The 20,935-nt window shown below is 37.4% G+C and overlaps 1 protein-coding gene across 1 annotated transcript in view; it reads left to right on the forward strand.

The window, feature by feature from the left end:
• LOC128666937 (cytochrome P450 2F2) overlaps positions 1-20,935 on the forward strand; it is a 122,877-nt gene that overhangs the window by 84,068 nt on the left and 17,874 nt on the right. The window contains exon 8 of the mRNA XM_053721759.1: positions 3,336-3,523. Within this exon, the coding sequence (XP_053577734.1) occupies positions 3,336-3,523 (188 nt within the window). The remainder of the gene's footprint in view (positions 1-3,335; positions 3,524-20,935) is intronic.

A 20,935-nucleotide genomic window follows, 5' to 3' on the forward strand; every position in this document is an offset into this window, starting at 1 on the left:
CAGCGAAGTCAGGAACTAGCCAGCGATCAGGAACCAGAAAGGACATCAAACAAGCCAGGTTTACACAGAGACGGGAACTCACAGAGAGATCAGAGTACACAAAAGGGCAATGGCAAACATGACTGTGGCAGTTAAATAGAGAGTGATTACATCATCATCCTGGGAATGCACAGGACCGTCTTTAACACAGGGCAAAAGGGGCAGCTGCCCTGGGCCCAGTTTCTGTTGAGGGGCCCAAGAGTCCTTAAAAAAAAAAAAAAAATTTTTTTTTTTTTTTTTTTTTATGGTTCATACCAGACTGCTGATGTGACATGGGGAGCACACACATTCAATCCTAATACTGTCACAGTCAAAAGTACTCTGTTTATATATATATATATATATTTTTTTTAAACTGTGCCAGACCGTGCCGGTGTCATGTGACATGCCAAGCTATTGCCATGTGCTGTTTTAGATGTGCACTGTGCAGCACTGAATGCAAAGCCTTAACTTGGTATCCAGCCATTCCCACTGCATCAGAAAAGGTCCTACTGGTGTTACCACTGTTACAAGGTCACTGCTCTGGTGGTGGGGATTGTTTCTGGGTAGGGCTGACTGTAGGCGCATGCAGCAGAAAGCTGGAGCAGCAAGGACATGAGGATTTGAGCATCTGTGCAGTTGCATACACTGCTCTCTTCAGTCTTGAGGCTGTGTGACTCATCCCACACTGTATCCATGCAGCCTTGGAAAGACAGTATCCTGTCTGCTGGTCCCCTTAGCCCTGCTCTTTCTGCTGTGGCCCTAAGATCAACTAACTGAAGTTTGTTAGGGGAACAGTGCTTTGTAGAAAGGTGTCAGTGGGAAGAATAAGTGAGTGCACACACGCCACTCCCCATGCAGCATTGTCTAGTGCAGGGTGAGAGGGAACTTGTTCCTAGCAAAGAAGTGACATGTGCTGCTGTGGCTGATGTATAGTGTCATGCTGATACTTCACAGATTAATGTAAGTTTTATTTTTATAGTTTTTGTTTTCTCTCTGTCTCAGATTTTACAGATTCCCATAGTAGTTCTGCTGTTCCAGTCAGTAAACTTATTTTTGTCTGCACCTCCATGCTTCCTCCTCAGTCTTTACCTTGCTTTGCTCCTGTTTGCTGCCCTAAATCTCTTTAGCCAGCTAACCTCACACTAGAATCACATTCAAAAGAATATTAAATGAATCCACAGTGGAGGAATGTATATATTTATTTACTTATTAGTTCTGCTTAGGTCCAGTTTCACATATTGCAATGTATTTAAAAAATGTAAAATGATTAGCCCAGCAGTGGATGATCCACTGCTGGGCTAATAATTGAAAAAAAAAATTGATTTAGATGTTTTTTGGGATGTTGGGGTGGAGAGCGAAATTGCATGGGGGGGCCCAATAATTTTTTTGCCCAGGGTCCAGTCAATATTAAAGACAGCCCTGGGAATGCAGCCTCTCTTTCTCTGATGTTCTCCAGTTTGGCCATATGAGGGAGACTGGGAGTAGTGAGCAGTGTTACACACTCTGCTTCAGGCAAGGAGAACAGGTGAGTCAAAATTGCAGCCAAGATAAAAAGCAACAAATAACTATTGAAATCAAGATGAAACCCTGACAGTACCCTCCCCTCAATGACCCCTCTAACATGGGAGGAAAAAAGGCTTATTAGGGAAATGGGCATGGAAGAAGAAGGAGGGTGGGAGCATTAACATCAGAGGAGGGAACCCATGAACGCTCCTCTGGACCGTAACCCCTCCAGTGAACTAAATACTGTGCACTACCTCTGGACATACGAAAGTCAATAATGCTGCTGAATCTGCACCCAAGTTGAATGGAGTTGCTAGAGATGCTCCTCCAAAGATGGAATACCCTGAGATATTAACGAATTGGGCAACATGGATGACAAACCCATAGTTCGCCATGAATGGGGACAACTGTCAGGAAGCTTTAATAGCACTATTACAAGCGAACTCTGCCCAAAGGTAACAGGTCAGACCAGTTTTTTTGGTGATCTGAGAAATGCCAACGGAGGAACTGTACAAAAAAGGAAATTTATATTGTGCAACAGTAATGTTCAATTAAATTCGTCTCTCAAAAAAAAAAATGAATTTTGTTTATATAGTAAGGTGAACACTGGGGTAACACTGAACACCGTGCAAGAAAAATAAATGCTTTTATTTCTGTACTGCACAGTGGGGCCTCTCCAATCTACATTATAACCCCAAAAGCCTGTATTGGCCTCTATTTCACATGTGGCTACCTTTGATGACAGTTTAGTAAGGTGATCACAGTAACAGCAATGGTCACTTGGCTATTTTCAATATTATTTACTAAAATCTATGCAAAAAAAATATATATATATTTTTTTTACAGTTTTTGCCTCAGCTGTTTCATATACCATGAATTATAAATATAATAATTGTATATTGTGAATCTGCTGGACCTGCTGAAAAAAACAATGGGGTATATTTACCAATGTGCGAGCAGACATGATACAAAGTAGCGTAATCATATCCGCTGCACATCAATAAATTCGAACAGCATACGATGTCAGCATTTATCATTGCACCAGCAGTTCCTGTGAACTACTATTGCAATGCCGCCCCATGCAGATTCGCAACCAATCGTACGCTAGCAGGGGGTGTCAATCCACCCGATCGTATTTGATCGGGTTAATTTCTGTCCGCCACCTCAGAGCAGGAGGACAAGTTATGGAGCAGCGGTCTTTAGACCGCTGCTTCATAACTTCGGTTTCCGGCGAGTCTTCGGGGGCATGCCCCTATATATCATTTGTGCGGGACACTCACTCAAATTTTACTTAAAATAGGGTTTAAATGTAGGTAGCAAAAAAAGCTAAAAATTGTCTCAGCACTGGGGCGAAAAAAGGTTTAACAAAAATGTTCATACATGATTTATATAGAGCATACGATTTGAAACAATTTTCTATAACACTTATCAAATTTTCTTTGTTCTCTTGGTATCTTTTGTTAAAAATCAGGGACATAAACTAAGAAGCATGCATCAGCTTTGCAATAATATTATCTATTTGCTAGACCACTAGATATTAGCACTATTTCCTGCCATTTAGTGCTCCAGACACCTAACTAGGTATTTTTTCAACAAAGAAAACCGTGGGAAAGAAGAAAATTTGATCATTGGAAACTTTTCTAATATTGTATGCATTGTCTGAATTACAAAAAAAAAAGTCAGAGTTTTATATACCTTTAATCGATTATAAGAAAATTGTTTTAATTACAAGGTGTTAACTGTCCCTTTAATACTCACAAGATACTCAGAAAGTCATCTGATTATTTGTCATCTGCATTATTTATGTGCAGAGAAAATGCAAGAAGAGATTGACTGCGTTTTGGGGAGAGACCGAAGTCCATCTTTTGAAGATAGATCCAAGATGCCCTATACAGAGGCAACCATTCATGAGATCATGAGGTTTTCTGATGTAATTCCCCTTAGCCTCCCACACAGTATTTCAAAAGATATCATATTCCGAGGATATTATCTTCCCAAGGTCAGTAACTAAGGACCCTTTACCAATCCACTATAGTTTGCAAAAATATTGCACCAGGGCCCTTTGTTAAAGGGCCAGTAAATTCACAAAATAATGTTATATAATTCTGCAAATAGTGCAGAATTATATAACATTAGCTTAGCGCCATCTTTCTACCTGAAAGGATTTCAGTGAAAAATTGCTACAAAAGTTACTTTTACAGTACGCCACTCCTGGCTCTACTGAGTGGGTCTGTTTGTTTTCCCTAAGCGCATCGAGCACGCTGTCTATTCACAGCCGGCCCGATTGCCCCATTAAACTTAATGTAACTCGCTCCCACTCTGGTCTGGTAGCAGGAACGAGCTACATTGAGTTTAATCGACAGCGTGCCTTATGCGCTTAGGGAAAACAAACAGACCCGCTCAGTAGAGCCAGAGTACTGTAAAAGTAACTTTCTTAGAAATTTTTCACTGAAATCCTTTCAGGTAGAAAAATGGCGCTAAGCTATGTGCAGAATTATATAACATTATTTTGTGGGTTTACTGGCCCTTTAAGTAGGTCCACTACTGAATACAGCAGTATAAGTTGTGTGGTTTCTACTACTGCTCTGTGGCTAATTAGATACTGCACATTCGCTATAAGACAAATAGCGCTAATACCAAGTGTCTATCAGTCAAGCATTTACAGGAAGCATTAACAGGAAGTATAAATCAGACAGTTAGCAGTAACAGGAAGTATATATCAGCCAGTAAGCATTAACAGGAAGTATAAATCAGCCAGTAAGCATTAACAGAAAGTATATATCAGCCAGTAAGCATTTACAGAAAATATATATCAGCCAGTAAGTATTTACATGAAATAATATATCAGCCAGTAAGCATTTACAGGAAGTATATATCAGCCAGTAAGCATTAACAGAAAGTATATATCAGCCAGTAAGCATTTACAGAAAATATATATCAGCCAGTAAGTATTTACATGAAATAATATATCAGCCAGTAAGCATTTACAAGAAGTATATATCAGCCAGTAAGCATTAACAGAAAGTATATATCAGCCAGTAAGCATTTACAGAAAATATATATAAGCCAGTAAGTATTTACAGGAAATAATATATCAGCCAGTAAGCATTTACAGGAAGTATATATCAGCCAGTAAGCATTAACAGAAAGTATATATCAGCCAGTAAGCATTAACAGGAAGTATATATCAGCCAGTAAGCATTAACAGAAAGTATATATCAGCCAGTAAGCATTTACAGGAAGTATATATCAGCCAGTAAACATTAACAGAAAGTATATATCAGCCAGTAAGCATTTACAGAAAATATATATCAGCCAGTAAGTATTTACAGGAAATAATATATCAGCCAGTAAGCATTTACAGGAAGTATATATCAGCCAGTAAGCATTAACAGGAAATATATATCAGCCAGTAAGCATTTACAGGAAGTATATATCAGCCAGTAAGCATTAACAGGAAATATATATCAGCCAGTAAGCATTTACAGGAAGTATATATCAGCCAGCAGGCATTAACGGTAAATATATATCAGCCAGCACGCATTAACAGAAAATATATATCAGCCAGCACGCATTAACAGAAAATATATATGAGCCAGTAAGCATTTACAGGAAGTATATATCATCCATTAAGCATTAACAGGAAATATATATTAGCCAGCAAGCATTAACAGGAAATATATATCAGCCAGTAAGCATTAACAGGAAATATATATCAGCCAGTAAGCATTTACAGGAAGTATATATCAGCCAGTAAGCATTAACAGGAAATATATCAACCAGTACGGTTTTACAGGAAGTATATATCAGCCAGCACGCATTAACAGGAAATATATATCAGCCAGCACGCATTAACAGAAAATATATATCAGCCAGTAAGCATTTACAGGAAGTATATATCATCCATTAAGCATTAACAGGAAATATATATTAGCCAGCAAGCATTAACAGGAAATATATATCAGCCAGTAAGCATTAACAGGAAATATATATCAGCCAGTAAGCATTAACAGGAAATATATATCTGCCAGTAAGCTTTAGTAGAAATCACTAAATTGATAATGCTGTGTTAGTTTACATTTTATTAAAGTTTTTTTTATTTTTATATATCAGCCAGTATGCATTTACAGGAAGTATATATCAGCCAGTATGCATTAACAGGAAATATATATCAGCCAGTAAGCATTTACAGGAAGTAATATCATCCATAAGCATTAACAGGAAGTATATATCAGCCAGTATGCATTTACAGGAAATATATATCATCCATAAGCATTAACAGGAAATATATATTAGCCAGTAAGCATTAACAGGAAATATATATCAGCCAGTAAGCATTTACAGGAAGTATATATCATCCATAAGCATTAACAGGAAGTATATATCAGCCAGTAAGCATTTACAGGAAGTTTAAATCAGCCAGTATGCATTAACAGGAAGTATATATCATCCATAAGCATTAACAGGAAATATATATTAGCCGGTAAGCATTAACAGGAAATATATATTAGCCAGTAAGCATTAACAGGAAATATATATCAGCCAGTAAGCTTTAGTAGAAATCACTAAATTGATAATGCTGTGTTAGTTTAAATTTTATTAAAAAAAAATATATTTTTATTTTTTAAGACAAATGCTTGGAAGCTCTTTCATATGAATGAAATAATGTTTTTGAAAACAGTGCCCCTTTAGATAGAACATGCAATTTAAAAAATACATTCCTACTTAGTTCAATTATTACATTTACTTTGTTCTCTTAGAATCATCAAAAAAATCACATCCCATTTATGTATATGAGTCTGTGACTGTCAGGCTGTTCTCCTGTGGTACAGGGAAATTAAAGAGAAAAAGTAGCTCAATCGAAATTCCAATTAAGAGCCAGATTACAAGTGGAGAGCTTAATATCGCTTTCATGAAAGAGATATTTGCGCTCCACTTTGTAACACCAGTGCACGCTAGCTAATGTGCGCTGGTATTACAAGTTGGCATCAATGTGAACGCGACCGTGCGTTCGCAATGCTGGAAACTTTGCATTGCGCTCACAAGAGCACGCTTCCATAGGCTTCTATGGGAGAGACGGCAGAGACGGCATCAGAACTTCAGAGCATGCAAAGGGGGTAAGTAGTTCAGCGATTACAGCAATTGTAAATATATATGTATATGATTATATACTTATATATTTATGTGTTAATATGTGTATATACATATTAACAGATAAACATAAATGTATATAAGCATATCAATATATATTTACTGGGAACACACAGTTCCCATAGACCGCAATGTAAAGGCAGACCAGCCAACTTTAACCCCAAAATACTGCCTGCTGCAGTAATTGTATTAAAAAATAAAGATGTTGCTATCTTTATTTTTTAATAAAATACACTACAGAGTATTTGGGGGGTATTTTGGGCACATTTATAAAATTAACCAGAGATCTGATCTCTGGTAAATTTTTATAAGCGCTAATTGCTACCACGAGCTTACGGTAGCAATAACCAGCTTGTAATGGCTGGTTAATTATCGCGCGCCCGCAAACAGGCAAACAATTTAGTGCTCCACTTGTAATCTAGCCCTAAGTGTTATTGCATTAAGTTGTTGTCATGTATTTGTTGATTATGCAGTGCTACACTTTAAAGGAACATGAAACCCCAAATTTTTATTTCATGATTCAGACAGAGGCCTTGATTTATCAAAGCTTCAACTGATAATATGCTTGAATCCTGCGTCGAATTTGACGCCAGATTGATTTGCCGTAGTTAACAAAGCGTCAAGTTTGTCTAATGTTGAAATGTGCAACGTAATATACGTTCCCGCGATCGCAATCCGACGCAGATCGATGCTTGCGTCATCCCATATTTTTTAAATTCACATTTGACTCTATTTGACCTTTTTCCAAATGTAACAAACATTCAGCAGGTACGGTTGCGTCTATTCCGATGCAGCGTAACTATCGTTCAAACCGCCACCCTTGAGGCCGCGAATGCCTTAGAAATCAAGTAAATTAGAAACTTTATTAAAATTCTGTACTTTTTCTAAATAAAACAATATTATTGCTCCAAATTCGGTGCAAAGTATTGCTTCAATTTTGACACACTAGTAGATATAGGGATAAAAACTACTTATGGATTATGTTACATCTTTGTCTCTAATTACAAAGCAAGGGGACACTATTATTGCTCCAAACGTGGTGCACTGGTAGATATAGAGATAAAAATGAAATAAATACATAACATAATATAGCTAACTTCCTTTTTTTATTTTTGTTTAAGGCATGTAATACAAGTCCCACTCTGTACTTCTCACCAAATATGACGCAACACTTTTTGCACCAGATATGACGCAATACTCATGGACAACCCACACAGTAGTGACTTTTTCAACCACTTTTGATTGGGATATGCATAATCACATGATTTATGACATCATCCAATCAAATTTAAATATACATTTTATACTATCACTAACGAATCAAGTTGCTCGATACTTCTGCCATTGATCACTCATCAGTTCTGACTTGTAAGTGCCATTTGTTACATTGTGTATTATGCTTTGAAAGTATGTATATGTGTATTTAGTATTAAAGATAAACATTGACGCTGACATTAGGACACACAGTGTAATATTTTAGACAATGATTTTGAAAACCGAATGATGTTTGATTCAATATAATCTTAAGATCATAGCTCAAAGGGATAGCCCACCTAACATTAAACCGTCATAAATCAGATACAGATTTAAAAATTCAAATTAAAATCAACTCTTTACTGTCATGCTATATTCAGTGTTTCTCTTTCTTCTCTTGAATTTCACTTTCATTAAAGGATTACTTTGTTATAATTTTTAAGATAAACAACTAACATATTAAAGTTAATCAACATTAATTAAAACCTACTAACCTATATTTTCTCCAAAACGAAGTTTCATAACGTTCTAAAAATTATATCTTTTATTCGCCGATGATGTCACGTTATCCTGCCCACTATTTTCAGCACTGAGTGTTCAAAATACTTAAACCAATAACTTTGTGTTTAAAGCGCCATTTTGAAACCTAGGTATTGTAAACGGATTGGTACAGAGCAAAGGATACCCACAGAGTGGGTTTGGAAAACAATTAAATTTGCAGACAAGATTTCTGATATATGGTAGAGATATGTTAATGAAATGCTATTGATAAAAAGCGTATTTGGGGTAGTTAGTTAGTAACAGGCATAGAAAATATTTACTTACAGTGGCCCTTTAAGAAATGTCATCTTATATGTCAGTTCATTTTTAACACCTGTGTAGGGGTGGAGTTTAAAAATACACTGCAATCAGAAAGGGTTACACAGGTGCAGAGAGAAAACTGGCCCAGCTAATATATCCATTGATTGCAAATAAATATATATGATACCCTGATTACATATTATATTCACAATTATTCTTGCTCAGAATAATAATATATTTACACTATATAAATATAGTGTTATAAATAAACACAGAGATATGAAAGACAACATTGTTTAGAACATAAAAAGTAATTTAGGGACATATAAATATGTTTGCAAAAGATTTCTGACATAACACACACACACACACATACATATATATATATATATATATATATATATATATATATACAAGTTTGTGAAAATATGTATGTACACATTCTAGCATTAATAATCATTTAAAATAAAAAACAAAAAACATGAGATAGGCATATCATGAATCAGAGAAATACTAATACACATTCATTTATGTGAAAATATCATATTTCAGATTTTTTTTGTATAACAAAAAAATAGAAAAATAAATATCTATGAGCTATGATTGTTTGTTCAGGTATAAATATAGCTTAACATTACCAGATAAAAATAAAAGATTAGCTTTAGAGAAATGTGCTTGTTCATGAACAGTAATGAAATTATATAAATAACGTTGGAAAAAAACAGAATATGCGCAACATCTATGACTCTATGCGACAGTGATGTCTGGTGAGCGTATTGATGCCAGCGAATGCACTAAGATTGACACTTTGATAAATCAAAGCCAGAGAATGCAATTTTAAGCAAATTTTCAACTTAATTATATTATCTGATTTGCTGCATTCTCTTAGTATCTTTTGTTGAAGAAATGCACTACTAGGAGCTTGCTGAACACACCAGGTGAGCCAATATCATGAGGCATAGATGTGCAACCACCACTCAACAGCTCCTGAGCCTACCTAGGTATAATTTTCACCAAAGGATACCAAGAGAAAAAAACAACATATTAGGTAATAGAAGTAAATTGTAAAGTTGTTTAAATCACATTCTCTATCTGGATGGTAAAAGAAAAAAAATTGTGTTTCCTCTGTTTCATATAATTTTTTGACAATTTTATAATCAACATTGCAACAATAGATTAAAAATCCGGTGATTTGAGTTGTATACTCATTTCATAGCTTGAATGTGTGATTTTACTATTTATTGAATGTGGAAATGATTCTGTTTAGTAATATGTGAAACAAGCCTGTCTAAAAATATAAACAGAACAGTAGACTAAATGGATTTTAAAATTTTCAAGACTGTTGAAATAGAGAAGTCACGTAAAGAAGTCAAATATGAAGCAAAACGATGCTTGAGGGATTGTTACTTATTGGGAACTCTGTATCTCTGTCTCTGCCACAGCTCTCTAGCTTACAAATACCCCGTTTTCTAAAGTGAAACCAGGAACCACCTTGCTATTCAAACTTCACTGATTCAGTCCATTTCATAGACATCCTTACCCAAAGCAAACTCAACGGTATTATTTTTCTGTGTATATGTATCTTGCAACAACAAGCTACCATACTATCAATACTAAATGATACATCCATGTATATGCTGCTTTGTCCAAAAACATCTAGATATTTTTAAAGGCATCTACTGAATTTGCTAAAGCAACCTCATTAGGCAAATAATTCAAATTCCTTATTGCTCTTAATGTTAAGAACCACTTACACTTGTAGGTGTAATGTCTGTTCATTAAATATCAATGGATGAACTCTTGTCCTTTGTACAGTTCTACTAATACCAAGATTTATCATACAGAGATATTCACGTGAATCTTTACACTAATATAGCAATTGCTTAGACATTTATCGACTTACAGCTCACTCTGAGCCCCACACATTGCGGACGTCATAATGTCATAGTGTCATAAAATCCCCCACAAAGTGATTAAATTCAGTACAAAGCACAAGATACAGCTTACCCCACCTCTGTCAAGTTTATCCTCTTCTGTGGCGGTTTCGTAAGGACTTTACATGCTCAGCATGATCCTAGTGTAATCACAAACTCACCAGTCCGAAATGGCGCTTGACGCTAATGCTCCCAGAGGGGGGTGTGTGTATCACCTGAGTGCAAATGCCGAATCCCAATGTCCGGCATAAGCTGCAATGCAGGACTCGCTGGGGCTCTCCGCTACCCCTGAAAATCAATACTTAAATGCAGAAACAACAAATGTAGCGATGTCCATAAAGCACCAAGCAGGAGAAGAGGAATTAAAGTAAAACGTCCATTTTATTATACAAAATTTAAAAGAGCAAAAGGGCACAGCACACAGCGCCTAGCGGCACTTCCTCAGAGCTTTTCACTTTCAGCTTGTAATGGGCGAGGTACCAGAAGCGTGCAAAAATCAGAAGTCAACCGCAGTGCTGGCTCTTTAATTGGACCAGAATGCAGCATTTAACAGGGGTGGTACAAAAGGAAAACTATTAGTATTTTTAAGGGCAATTACTCTCATATGGGCCTCTATTTATCAAGCTGTCTACTTACCTGCATTCGACGGCCCCAATATGCTCACCTAAGTTCGCCTAACATCGCCGCCGCGGACCTGAATACATTCGCCAAATTTATGAAGAAAGCTGTCAAAAAGCCATGCACCAAGTACGGTGCGATGAGCAGCGGACTGTTGTTAACTAACAGTCATCGATCTCGCTGCTCATCGGCTTATTCGCAGCTTTCTTGCTAGCCTGTCACTAAGCACCCACACTATACTATACTGTTTTACCCCCCTATACCGCCGCTCCCAGACCCCGCCACAACTATAATAAATATATTAACCCCTAAACCGCCGCTCCCGGACCCCACCGCAAATATAATAAATATATTAACCCCTAAACCTCCGCTCCCGGACCCCGCCGCAAATATAATAAATATATTAGCCCCTAAACTGCCGCTCCCGGACCCCGCCGCCACCTACATTATACATATTAACCCCTAATCTGCCGCCCCCTATACCGCCGCCACCTACATAAAGTTATTAACCCCTATCCTGCCGATCCCAGACCCCGCCGCAACTAAATAAATTGTTTAACCCCTAAACCGCCGCTCCCGGAGCCCACCGCCACCTACATTATACATATTATCCCCTATCCTGCCACCCCCTACACCGCCGCCACTATAATAAAGTAATTAACCTCTAAACCTAAGTCTAACCCTAACACCCCCTAACTTAAATATATTTAAAATAAATCTAAATAAATATTACTATTATTAACTAAATAATTCCTATTTAAAACTAAATACTTACCTATAAAATAAACCCTAACGGCTAGATTTAGAGTTTGGCGGCCAAAGGGGTGCGTTAGCTATGCTTGCTTTTTTTCTCCCGCACCTTTTAAATACCACTGGTATTTAGAGTTCACAGAATGGCTGGGTTTTCAGTGCGTTAGGCTCCAAAAAGGGAGCGTAGAGCATAATTTAACGCCACTTCAACTCTAGATACCAGTGGTGCTTACGGACGCGGCCAGCTTAAAAAACGTGCTCGTGCACGATATCCCCATAGAAAACAATGGGGCAGTTTGAGCTGAAAAAAAACCTAACACCTGCAAAAAAGCAGCGTTCAGCTCTTAACGCAGCCCCATTGTTTTCTATGGGGAAACACTTCCTACGTCTGCACCTAACACTCTAACATGTACCACGAGTCTAAACACCCCTAGCCTTACACTTATTAACCCCTAATCTGCCGCCCCCGCTATCGCTGACACCTGCATATTTTTTTAACCCCTAATCTCCCGCTCCGTATACCACCGCTACCTACATTATACCTATGTACCCCTTATCTGCTGCCCCTAACACCGCCGACCCCTATATTATATTTATTAACCCCTAATCTGCCCCCCACAACGTCGCCGCCAGCTACCTACAATAATTAACCCCTAATCTGCCGATCGGAGCTCACTGCTACTATAATAAATGTATTAACCCCTAAAGCTAAGTCTAACCCTAACACTAACACCCCCCTAAGTTAAATATAATTTTTATCTAACGAAGTAAATTAACTCTTATTAAATAAATTATTCCTATTTAAATCTAAATACTTACCTGTAAAATAAACCCTAATATAGCTACAATATAAATTATAATTATATTGTAGCTATTTTAGGATTAATATTTATTTTACAGGCAACTTTGTATTTATTTTAACCAGGTACAATAGCTGTTAAATAGTTAAGAACTATTTAATAGCTACCTAGTTAAAATAATTACAAAATTACCTGTAAAATAAATCCTAACCCAAGTTACAATTAAACCTAACACTACACTACCAATAAATTAATTAAATAAAATACCTACAATTATCTACAATTAAACCTAACACTACACTATCAATAAATAAATTAAATACAATTCCTACAAATAAATACAATTAAATAAACTAACTAAAGTACAAAAAATAAAAAAGAACTAAGTTACAAAAAATAAAAAAATATTTACAAACATAAGAAAAATATTACAACAATTTTAAACTAATTACACCTACTCTAAGCCCCCTAATAAAATAACAAATCAGCCAATCAGAATCAAGTTCAATCCGATTGGCTGATTCAATCAGCCAATCAGATTGAGCTCGCATTCTATTGGCTGTTCCGATCAGCCAATAGAATGCAAGCTCAATCTGATTGGCTGATCGGATCAGCCAATCGGATTGAACTTGATTCTGATTGGCTGATTCCATCAGCCAATCAGAATTTTCCTACCTTAATTCCGATTGGCTGATAGAATCCTATCAGCCAATCGGAATTCGAGGGACGCCATCTTGGATGACGTCCCTTAAAGGAACCGTCATTCGTCGGGAAGTCGTCGGAAGAAGAAGATGGGTCCACGGTGGAGGTCTTCGAGATGGAGCCGGTCGTCATCGGATGAAGATAGAAGATGCCGCTTGGATCAAGATGGTTGCCGGTCCGGATCGCCTCTTCTTCCCGGATAGGATGAAGACTTCGGAGCCTCTTCTGGACCTCTTCAGCCGCCGGATTATGGATCGCCAGCCCCCGCTTGGGCTTGGATGAAGATTTTGGAGCCTGGAACGATCGGTGATACCTGGCATGGTGAAGACAAGGTAGGAAGATCTTCAGGGGCTTAGTGTTAGGTTTATTTAAGGGGGGTTTGGGTTAGATTAGGGGTATGTGGGTGGTGGGTTGTAATGTTGGGGGGGTATTGTATGTTTTTTTTTACAGGCAAAAGAGCTGAATTCTTTGGGGCATGCCCCGCAAAGGGCCCTTTTAAGGGCTGGTAAGGTAAAAGAGCTTTGAACTTTTGTAATTTAGAATAGGGTAGGGCATTTTTTTTAATTTTGTGGGTCTTTGTTATTTTATTAGGGGGCTTAGAGTAGGTGTAATTAGTTTAAAATTGTTGTAATTTTTTTCTAATGTTTGTAAATATTTTTTTATTTTTTGTAACTTAGTTCTTTTTTATTTTTTGTACTTTAGTTAGTTTATTTAATTGTATTTATTTGTAGGAATTTTATTTAATGTATTTATTGATAGTGTAGTGTTAGGTTTAATTGTAGATAATTGTAGGTATTTTATTTAATTAATTTATTGATAGTGTAGTGTTACGTTTAATTGTAACTTAGGTTAGGATTTATTTTACAGGTAATTTTGTAATTATTTTAACTAGGTAGCTATTAAATAGTTATTAACTATTTAATAACTATTGTACCTGGTTAAAATAAATACAAAGTTACCTGTAAAATAAATATAAATCCTAAAATAGCTATAATATAATTATAATTTATATTGTAGCTATATTAGGGTTTATTTTACAGGTAAGTATTTAGCATTAAATAGGGATCATTTATTTAATAAGAGTTAATTTATTTTGTTAGATTTAAATTATATTTAATTTAGGGGGGTGTTAGTGTTAGGGTTAGACTTGGCTTTAGGGGTTAATCCATTTATTACAGTAGCGGCGAGATTCGGTCGGCAGATTAGGGGTTAATAATTGAAGTTAGGTGTCGGCGATGTTAGGGAGGGCAGATTAGGGGTTAATACTATTTATTATAGGGTTATTGAGGCGGGAGTGAGGCGGATTAGGGGTTAATAACTTTATTATAGTAGCGGTGCGGTCCGCTCGGCAGATTAGGGGTTAATAAGTGTAGGCAGGTGGAGGCGACGTTGAGGGGGGCAGATTAGGGCTTAATAAATATAATATAGGGGTCGGCGGTGTTAGGCGCAGCAGATTTGGGGTACATAGCTATAATATAGGTGGCAGCGGTGTACGGAGCGGCAGATTAGGGGTTAATAATAATATGCAGGGGGCGGCAGATTAGGGGTTAATAAATATAATATAGGGGTCGGCGGTGTTAGGGGCAGCAGATTAGGGGTTCATAGGGATAATGTAGGTGGCAGCGGTGTGCGGTCGGCAGATTAGGGGTTAAAAAATTTTAATAGAGTGGCGGCGATGTGGGGGGACCTCGGTTTAGGGGTACATAGGTAGTTTATGGGTGTTAGTGTACTTTAGAGCACAGTAGTTAAGAGCTTTCTGGGCTAACGCCGGTTCATAAAGCTCTTAACTCCTGACTTTTTTCTGCGGCTGGAGTTTTGTCGTTAGATTTCTAACGCTCACTTCAGCCAAGACTCTAAATACCGGCGTTAGAAAGATCCCATTGAAAAGATAGGATACGCAATTGACGTAAGGGGATCTGCGGTATGGAAAAGTCGCAGCTGGAAAGTGAGCGTTAGACCCTTTAATGATTGGCTCCAAATACCAGAGGGCGGTAAAAACCAGCGTTACGAGCCTCTAACGCTGGTTTTGACGGCTACCGCCCAACTCTAAATCTAGGCCTAAGATAGCTACAATATAATTAATAATTACATTGTAGCTATTTTAGGATTTTTTTTTTTTTACAGGCTACTTTGTATTTTTTTTAACTAGGTACAATTAACTAAAATTAACTAAAGTACAAAACCCCCCACTAAATTACAGAAAATAAAAAAGAATTACAAGAATTTTAAGATAATTACACCTAATCTAAGCCCCCTAATAAAATAAAAAAGCCCCCCAAAATAATAAAATTCCCTACCCTATACTAAATTACAAATAGCCCTTAAAAGGGCCTTTTGCGGGGCATTGCACCAAAGTAATCAGCTCTTTTACCTGTAAAAAAAATACAGTACCCCCCCAACATTAAAACCCACCACCCACACACCATACCCTACTCTAAAACCCACCCAATCCCCCCTTATAAAAAACCTAACACTAACCCCCTGGGCCAGAATAGTGGCGAGCGTACCTGGTTGTTCTTTGATAACTAGCAAAAGTAGTCAGATTGTGCCGAACTTGCGTTCGGAACATCTGGAGTGACATAAGCATCGATCTGTGTCGGACTGAGTCCAACGGATCGTATGTTACGTCACTAAATTCTACTTTTGCCAGTCTGTAGGGCTTGATAACTATGGCGAATCAGCCTCCCCACAAATACGCTGCAGAATTCCAGCGTATTTGCGGTTGACGGCTTGATAAATAGAGGCCATGGGGTCCATCAGCTGTGTTTAACCCTGATCTTGTGTGCACTTTAATCTGCTGAACTTTAATCTTTAAGACTTCTGACTTTGCTTGGGTTTAGAGCATGATGGACAAACAGTTGGAATGTGTCACTTCATTCGTGGACCCAGGCAGCACAATATGTTGTGCTAATTCTCTCTACATCTGCTCTTAATATATCATTTTTAATATTTCTCTACATTTCCTTCTATCTATCCTCTCTTTCTTTCTCTCTCTTTCATCCAGGGCCGGCGCTTGCATACAGGCAATCTAGGCAACTGCCTTAGGGCGCTGCAGCAGAGGGCCCAAACTTGGAGCAGCAAGTGACCATGCTGCAGCAGCAGCATCATTGCATTTTTTTTCTTTTTCATTTAACTGCTGTGCACTTTTTATTTATGGGCAATGTACCTTCCGTACGCCCCTCCCCCCCCACACACACACATGCTGGCTCTCTCATTACTTCGACCATGCTGCTATACAGAACCCATCACACTCCAGTTCAGCCCCGGTCACATTCTTCATAATCACACTGCATAAGGAAGAGACCGGAGAGGAAGGGGGAGGAGCGTGATGATGAACAAGCAGCCAGTAGTAACATGGAGCAGCAGAAGCTTTAAACAGGTAGGCTGCTAGCAAAAAGATCTTGTTGAACTGTTTTAATGATCAATCATGTGTGGATTGTTCAGCAGAGGGGGAGCAAAAGTAACTGAAATTAACTCTATAGCAGCCAGGCAGGACTACAGATCATTCTGTTGCTATACTGTCTTGTTCAGAGATTGGCTGCACAAATGACAAGGTGGAATAAGGTAACAGAGACTACCTACCCTTAAGTTTTAAATAATTTCACAATCATGTTCATATTTTATGAAATGTCAGTTCTGTTAGCTCTTTAAATAGTTCATAACCACTTGCTTGTTAAAAATGCAAAGAGGAATGTGTTGCATGTTGTATTGCATTTGAAAAACTCATTATTAAAACTTAAAAGTTGTTTTTTAAGGCAAATTAGCCATATCTGGCTCCTGGAAAGTGTTTCTTGCTCCTCATTATGACTGTTGGCTATTACATTTTATTAAATGCATTTGTTAGCATTATTTGTTTTTTCTATCACCCCATGCCCACCAAATAAACGCCGGACTCTCCTGTCTGGTTTTGCTTTGATCCTATATTTTCCCCACTCCCAAATAGTACTTCAGTGACAACTACAGAGTCAAAACGTTCTGTATATGACATGAAAGTCCCTAGGCTCCTAGAGTGGTACTAAGATTTAATCCACTCTGGCAGACAAGGGGTTACACGTGATGTTTATAAAAACCTCATTCCTTTAGTTAGTTTGGTATTTCATCATCAGCCTCAATTAAACATTAGTTTTCAGCATAATAGTAAACAATTCCCTATATGCCAGATCATTTCATAAAAAGGTTTTATTAAAAGGATGTTTACAAGTGGAGAGATATGTGTAGCGCTGAAAAATTCTTGAAGTATTTGGGCTAAAAACATTTTTACAAAACACATGTATAATAATATGCTAAAGTATTTTTGCACACATATATATATATATTTGAATTTTGTGTTTGTGTGTACTTCATTTATGTGTGTATATATGTATATGTACAGTATGTGTGTGTGTATGTATGTGTGTAGGTAAATATGTATATGTACAGTATGTGTATGTAAGTATGTAAGTTTATGTACACACTCTATGTATGTGTGTATGTATATGTACAGTATGTGTGTATAAATGTATGTGTTCATATGTATGTCTGTACGTGTATATATACAGGCATCTATTTATCAATCTGTCAACTTACCTACATTCGACGGCACCAATCCGCTCGCCTAAGATCGCCTAACATCGTGCCGCAGACCTGAATATGCTCTCCACAATTATCAAAAAAGCTGTCAAAAAAACGCGCACCAAGTACGGGGCGATGAGCAGCGGACTGTTGTTAACTAACAGTCATCGATCTCGCTGCTCTTTGGCTTTTTACCAGCTTTATTGGTACCCTGTCACTAAACACCGCCACTATACTATACTGTTTTAGCCCCTAAACCGCCGCTCCCGGAGCCCATCGCAACTATAATAAATGTATTAACCCCTAAACCGCAGTTTACGGACTCCGCCACAACTCTAATAAATGTATTAACCCCTAAACGCCCGCTCCCAGAGCCCACCGCAACTAAATAAAGTGTTTAACCCCTAAACCGCCGCTCCTGAAGCCCACCGCCACCTACATTATATTTATTAACCCCTAATCTGCCCCCTACACCGCAGCCACTATATTAAATTTATTAACCCCTAATCTGCCCCCCCTACACCGCCGCCACCTACATTATATTTATTAACCCTTAATCTGCCCCCCCTACACCGCCGCCACCTACATTATATTTATTAACCCTTTATCTGCCCCCCCTACACCGCCGCCACTATATTAAATTTATTAACCCCTAATTTGCCCACCCCTACACCGCTGCCACCTACATTATATTTATTAACCCCTAATCTGCCCCCCTACACCGCCGCCACTATATTAAATTTATTAACCCCTAATCTGCCCTCCCTACACCGCCGCCACTATATTAAATTTATTAACCCCTAATCTGCCCTCCCTACACCGCCGCCACTATATTAAATTTATTAACCCCTAAACCTAAGTCTAACCCTAACACCCCCTAACTTAAATATAATTTAAATAAATCTAAATAAATATTCCTAGCATTAAATAAATGATTCCTATTTAATACTAAATACTTACCTATAAAATAAACCCTTAGATAACTACAATATAACTAATAGTTACATTGTATCTAGCTTAGGGTTTATTTTTATTTTACAGGCAACTTTGTATTTATTTTAACTACCGGTAGGTACAATAGTTATTAAATAGTTATTAGCCATTTAATAACTACCTAGCTAAAATAAATACAAATATACCTGTAAAATAAAACCTAACCTAAGTTACAATTACACCTAACACTACACTATAATTAAATTAATTCCCTAAATTAACTACAATTAAATAAAATTAAATAAAACAATCGAAAGTATAAAACCCCCCCCATTAAATTACAGAAAATAATAAAATAATTACAAGATTTTTAAACTAACTTTAAACTTACACCTAATCTAATCCCACTAACAAAATAAAAAAGCCCCCCAAAATAAAAAAAGCCCTACCCTACACTAAATTACAAATAGCCCGTCGGATGTCTTGAAGATGGAGACGCTCCGTGCCGGATGGATGAAGATAGAAGATGCCACCTGGATGAAGAATTCTGCCCGTCTGGAGGACCACTTTGCCCAGCTTCGTTGAGGACTTCGGCCCGGTTGGGTGAAGACTTATCAAGGTAGGGTGATCTTCAAGGGGTCAGTGTTAGGTTTTTTTAAGGTGGGATTGGGCGGGTTTTAGAGTAGGGTTGGTTGTGTGGGTGGTGGGTTTTAATGTTGGGGGGTTGTAATTTTTTTTTACAGGTAAAAGAGCTGATTACTTTGGGGCAATGCCCCGCAAAAGGCCCTTTTAAGGGCTATTTGTAATTTTAATGTAGGGTAGGGCTTTTTTATTTTGGGGGGGGGGGGGTTTATTTTGTTAGGGGGATTAGATTAGGTGTAATTAGTTTAAAAATCTTGTAATTATTTTATTATTTTCTGCAATTTTTTTTGTAGTTTAAATAATTTTATTTAATTGTAGTTAATTTCGGGAATTCATTTAATTATAATGTAGTGTTAGGTGTAATTGTAATTTAGGTTAGGTTTTATTTTACAGGTATAATTGTATTTATTTTAGCTAGGTAGTTATTAAATAGTTAATAACTATTTAATAACTATTGTATCTAGTTAAAATAAATACAAAGTTGCCTGTAAAATAAAAATAAACCCTAAGCTAGCTATAATGTAACTATTAGTTATATTGTAGCTAGCGTAGGGTTTATTTTATAGGTATTTAGTTTTAAATAGGAATAATTTATTTAATGCTAGGAATATTTATTTATATTTATTTAAATTATATTTAAGTTAGGGGGTGTTAGGGTTAGGGTTAGACTTAGGTTTAGGGGTTAATAAATTTAATATAGTGGCGGCGGTGTAGGGGGGCAGATTAGGGGTTAATAAATATAATGTAGGTGGTGGCGGTGTAGGGTGGGGCAGATTAGGGGTTAATAAATATAATGTAGGTGGCGGCGGTGTAGGGGGGGCAGATTAGGGGTTAACACATATAATGTAGGTGGCGGTGTGCTCCGGGAGCTGCAGTTTAGGGGTTAAACACTTCATTTAGTTGCGGCGGGGTCCATGTGCGGCAGTTTAGGGGTTAATAAGTATAATGTAGGTGGCAGCGTTGTAGGGGGGGCAGATTAGGGGTGTTTAGACTCCGGGTACATGTTAGGGTGTTAGGTGTAAACGTTCCCATAGGAATCAATGGGATATCGGGCAGCAGCGAACAGAAGCTTTCATTGCGTTCAGACTCTCATTGATTCCTATGGCCAGAATAGTGCCGAGCGTACCTGGTAGACTTTTGACAACTAGCAAAAGTAGTCAGATTGTGCCGAACTTGCGTTCAGAACATCTGTAGTGATGTAAGCATCGATCTGTGTCGGACTGAGTCCAGCGGATCGTATGTTACATCACAAGATTCTACTTTTGCCCATCTGTA

This window comes from Bombina bombina, chromosome 7 (genome assembly GCF_027579735.1).
Source record: "Bombina bombina isolate aBomBom1 chromosome 7, aBomBom1.pri, whole genome shotgun sequence".
NCBI lineage: Eukaryota > Metazoa > Chordata > Amphibia > Anura > Bombinatoridae > Bombina > Bombina bombina.